The following is a 5,144-nucleotide window of genomic DNA, read 5'->3' as shown; positions in this document are numbered from 1 at the left end:
CCAATAAAGTGATCTAATGACTTAAATATCTCTTACAGATTAGTATCACAATAAATACATTTCTTACCTTGTTACAGTCCAGTTACAGTGTCAACTGACATAGTAATTTTTTGGCAAACTGAAAAAATTTCACTGGTAAAAATGAGGTAATAAAATATTTATGTTCCCAAGTGGCAACAAAGGGTACAAGCTTAAAAGTTTCTTGTCTTTTTTGTCCTCTATTTCACGTTCTATTTCACACCTCACATAAAAAGATTCCCCAAAGATGTTATGCTTTCTTGATGTTCATATGTTGATTTCTTTGTATACAAGTATTACACCAGGAACACAACAATTTAAGATTAAGATTATATATTAGTTTTTGATAATAGGATGTATTGTCTTTTATTTGGTTTGGCACAAATACACTGTCCATCACAATCAGTAATGCTAGTTCACCTGTATCCGTGGGGTGACCTTTATCCGTTGTCTTTAAAAACAGCACACTTAGGAGTATTAAGTCTGTGGACAGTGGTTTCAAATTTGCAGTATTTTCAAAATGTTCCGATTTCAAACCACCGTCTGTCGACTTCATGCTCCTAACGTTTTTTCTTACAAACAACGAATATAGGTTACCCTCGGATAAAGGTGAACCAGCGTTAATTCTCCAATGAGAGGATTGACCATTAGCGATCTAACCAATGTGACAGTGGCTGCATATATGCATCTGTCAAATGCATGATTGTCTCTGTTTTTATTCTGCATTTCTACATTTTTATGTGCAACCTGTGGTCCTTAGCCCTTTTGTGTATGAATAACAAGAGCTCTTTGACGATATATATTATTGACTGGTGTGGTACAGTCTTAAATCTGGGTTAACGTTGTAATTAGTACTGTAAAGATACAATTTTTAAGACTTTATATCTGTACACAAAATAAAGCGCTTACCAACAAGCTTTCGATCAGTCCTCTGATCCTTCTCAAGTTGTAATGACCCAAAACCTTCCGGAACAGAAGTGTGACATCAGTAAAGGGTCAAAGGTGCTTGACAGTCGGTATCGGCCCCCGTCTCGGTTGAGGGAAGTTTGTACGGATATAAAGTCTTAAAGATTGTATCATTATGTTAACTACATTGTACCGTCACAGATGAACTTACATTCAAGTTGTAATTAGTACTTCAAAGATCATTCTTCGTAACAACAGCCAGGGTCATACTTCAAACATCAGCATCTGACCAGTCAGGCTGCAATTGTGGGAATGAAGAGTATAATGTTACATAAAATGCAACAAAACACTCAAAACATAAAAAGGATTAGTCATGAGCATAATTTGTGTGTATTTCTTGATATACACTTTCATTTTTCAATCCCACAAACATCCTGGCCAGGTCCTGGTTTGGAAACATTTAATCTTGTATGACCTTAGCATCCACACTATCCCTACATCAAATTTGAAAAAACAAAAGAGACATTGCTGAGGTTCCTAAGACGATATGGTATCAGTTTTCCAGTAGGCAGGAGCCTTCCTGTTTATCTGTAAGTGACAACAAGGACAAAAAAAATACTGTTAGAGGAATTTCCTCAAGGATGTGATGAACAAGGCACAGGTTCAAAAGTGCATGTACAGAATAGAGAACAGCTATATAGCAAAAGATATCAAAACAGGAAGTTCTGATGCAGTACCACAGAATGCTGCTAGGAGGTACATTATTGAACTAACTAGAACTTTGTTGTCCCAATCCCTGGCTACCTACCATAATATAACATATTATATTACATGTATCATAAGGATCCATCCACAGCTGTCCACAGACAGACAATAAAGACACATGGCACCGAAAAGTTAACCATCTTGTCAAAGGTAAAAACAAAAATGCAAACATTCACACTAGATTTAAAGTTTCATGCATCATGGATAGGTCCAAATAAGTACAAAATTAATGTACATCTACACCATACTGTAATCAAAATTCACTTACTTACCTAATATATTAAAAGTACACAAAGGACAGGTCCGCTTTTTAATGAGCCAGGAATCTACACACTTCCGATGAAATTCATGGCAACATGGTAGAACTCTCACAGCCTGAGCAAGAACAAGAAAAACCAGGTCAAAAGATACAAAAACTGGAAGTCCTGCTGCAGTACCAAGGTCACATACTTGAGGACAAAAATCCACCTTGACCTTTGTCTTCACAACACCTGCTTCCATACCAAATATCATGATAATCCATCAAGAGGTTCTTGGGTTATGCTGACTACAAAAATCCAGAAACACAAAGACACAGACAGACACACACATGCAGACACACCCATGCACCCCTCCAAAAAAAATAACATCTCCATTTCATATTGTTCACATCTGTTCCCTTCTATACGAAGTACCGACCTGTCCTGGGTAAAAGTGGTCCAGACAGACGGCACACGCATCCTTCTCCTTCTCCCCATCATGCCTCCTTCTGTGGAAGTGTTTGTATCTTTTCACCCGCATTCTGGACAGGGCATCAGATGCCAGTCTCTGGAGCGCTGTCTGTAGGGAAGGTAAGAATACGCTGGTGCAAAAAACTTTCTTATCTTGTCGTCAATCTTTATGGGGTCAATTTGCCCACAAATTCACATTTTCCAACTAGCTGAATGCATCAGTGAATAATTTCATCAGGTTGGTAAAATACTTAATCACAAAGTCCTTGATGAACAACTATGAATTTTTCGATGACCATCTGTCATCTTCATCAGGGCTTTACTGACTTTGTGATTAGCCCAATGCAGTTTTCTTTCTTAGTTGTCAACCAATGCCAACATCTTTCCTCTACCATTTGTTATATTTCAGCCATACATAGTATGGTGAAATATATTGTATTCGTAATGTTTCTTTCTTTCTTTCTTTCTTTCTTTCTCCTGTCAAATCTTCAAAGTGATTCATCTCCGCCGTTCCTGGACCGAATGACCTGAAATTCGGCACAGGGGTAGAGTGGGCCAATACCTTGATGCTTTTTTCCCATTTTTTTCATATCTGCCTCTAAAATGATTTTATTGAGATTTTTTGGTCAATTTTAGACAAAAACTGTATATTTTGGCCCCTGTACCCTGGTATTACAACCAAATGAGCTGAAATTTGACAGAGATGTGCCTTGATAATGCCCCCATATAAATTCGATAACACGTTTGGTGTACAGTACAACAAAATGCTTATTTTTGCGATTTTTTGACCAATTTTTAACCAAAAAAGGACACTTTTGGCCCCTGTACCCTGGTATTACAACCAAATGAGCTGAAAGTTGACAGAGATGTGCCTTGATAATGCCCTCATATAAATTCAATAACACTTTTGGTGTACAGTACAACAAAATGCTTATTTTTGCGATTTTTTGACCAATTTTTGACCAAAAAAGGACACTTTTGGCTCCTGTACCTTGGTATTGCAACCGAATGAGCTGAAATTTGACACAGATGTGCCTTGATAATCCCTTCATATAAATTCAATAACACTTCTGGTGTACAGTGCAACAAAATGCTTATTTTTGCGATTTTTGGCCAATTTTTGACCAAAAAAGGACACTTTTGGCTCCTGTACCCTGGTATTACAATTACATGACCTGAAATTTGGTATAGATAGGCATTAGATACTTGGTAACAAGATTCAAGTAAAATTTTTGACATAAAAAATTTTAAAATGATTAATTTTGGCACTTTTCTGAGGGGAAATTTGTTTTCTTTGGCCTCCTGACGTGACCTTCCGTGACCCCGCACAGAGCCACACCTGTGCGCGTCAGCCGGAGAGTTAATTGAATCAAAGACCTAGCCAATCAGCGAAGAGGAGGCCAAAGGCTAATTAATATTCATAAGCGGGGCCTCATGATCCCGTATATAGCAGTGTTCCCGCCAGGGAGAGCGAAGCCGGCCTAAGGCTCTCGCATTTTAGACTATTCAGAAGGCTTTATATTGTATCAGTTCTTAGGGGCATATCTATGATAATCGCAGCAGTCACTTAACTTCTCTTCAGGAGTTTAGCGTAACACTATTTCAGGTCAAACCGTCAAAGGCAACTAAAAACAAACTTTAACGTTACTGAGTTCAACAGTACTTATAACTTGTTATCCGAAGTTGAAACGCTAGCGATGGTATTTTCGCTGCGCTGTTAGCTCCGTGCGACTGTTGTTGACGGTCTTATAACGGTATATTTTGCACCCCTGTACCCTGGTATGAGTAACATTTGGTATAGATAGGCATAAGATAGTTGGTAAAATGATCCAAGTAAAATTTTTGGCATAAAGTACTGTAAAAGGCTTAATTACAGCACTTTTTTTAGGGGAAATTGGTTTTCTTTCGTTCTCCATGCCATGACCTTTCGGACGTTCACCCTACAGAGCCGACATCTGCACCTGCGTCTAGCCGGCAGGAAGAGTTGATTCAATTAATGGTTCAGCCAATCAGCGAAGAGGAAAGCGAAGGCTAATTGATATTTATAAGCGGGACCACACAATACGTTAACTTGAAGACTCAGGCCGTACAGACTTCTCGCCAGGATTTTTTCAAAGCGTCGGACAGGGGTCCGGGGGCCGCCGAATGTCCCTGGCGGGGTCCAGGGGCAGGGCCACTGTGGGGGGGACCCAGGTGGGCGAAGCCCCCCCGGAAGCTCTTGCATTTTAGACTATTGAGAAGGCTTCTTTTATCAGTTTTTTTAGGGCCATATCTACGATAATCGTAGCAGTCACTTACTTCTCTTCAGCAGTTTGACTTTAAAATATTTCGGGTCAAAGCTTCAAAGACAACTAAAACCTCATAAACAACAAACTTTACTTAGCTCAACAGTATACAAAAATATTGTACGGGTTGCCATCCTTAGTTGAAGCGCTTATTTATAGCGCTAGTATCTTCGCTGCGCCGTTAGCCGCCGTGCGACTTTTGTTGATGGTCTGATATCCCTACGTCGCCGCCTCGCTGATATTCCCACGGACATGTTTCAAGAAAAATACCCAGCAAAAAACGCTGTTCTGCGTCAAATTCTATTCTATAAAACATGTGGGACTCAGTGTTACAGTCTAAATATTTTGTAGAAGCACCGCTGTAGGAAAGAAGGTCCAAGCAATGTAAAACATCACGTAGCATGAAGTTCGCTGTCAACTGGCACACAGCACATGACTGTTGAAACTCTAAGTCTAATCA

At 39.2% G+C, this 5,144-nt stretch overlaps 1 protein-coding gene across 1 annotated transcript in view; it reads right to left on the bottom strand.

Annotated features, from left to right (window-relative positions):
- Positions 1-1,087: 1,087 nt before the first annotated feature.
- The window catches only part of LOC118425722 (RING finger protein 215-like), a gene marked incomplete in the record, with an annotated part of 18,920 nt that continues 14,863 nt past the window's right edge, over positions 1,088-5,144 (bottom strand). The window contains 3 exon segments of the mRNA XM_035834774.1: positions 1,088-1,512; positions 1,962-2,064; positions 2,368-2,508. Coding sequence (XP_035690667.1) covers positions 1,478-1,512; positions 1,962-2,064; positions 2,368-2,508 — 279 coding nt within the window.

Source organism: Branchiostoma floridae, chromosome 11 (assembly GCF_000003815.2).
Source record: "Branchiostoma floridae strain S238N-H82 chromosome 11, Bfl_VNyyK, whole genome shotgun sequence".
Classification (NCBI taxonomy): Eukaryota; Metazoa; Chordata; class Leptocardii; order Amphioxiformes; family Branchiostomatidae; genus Branchiostoma; species Branchiostoma floridae.
This window is presented reverse-complemented; position numbering and strand designations above follow the sequence as displayed.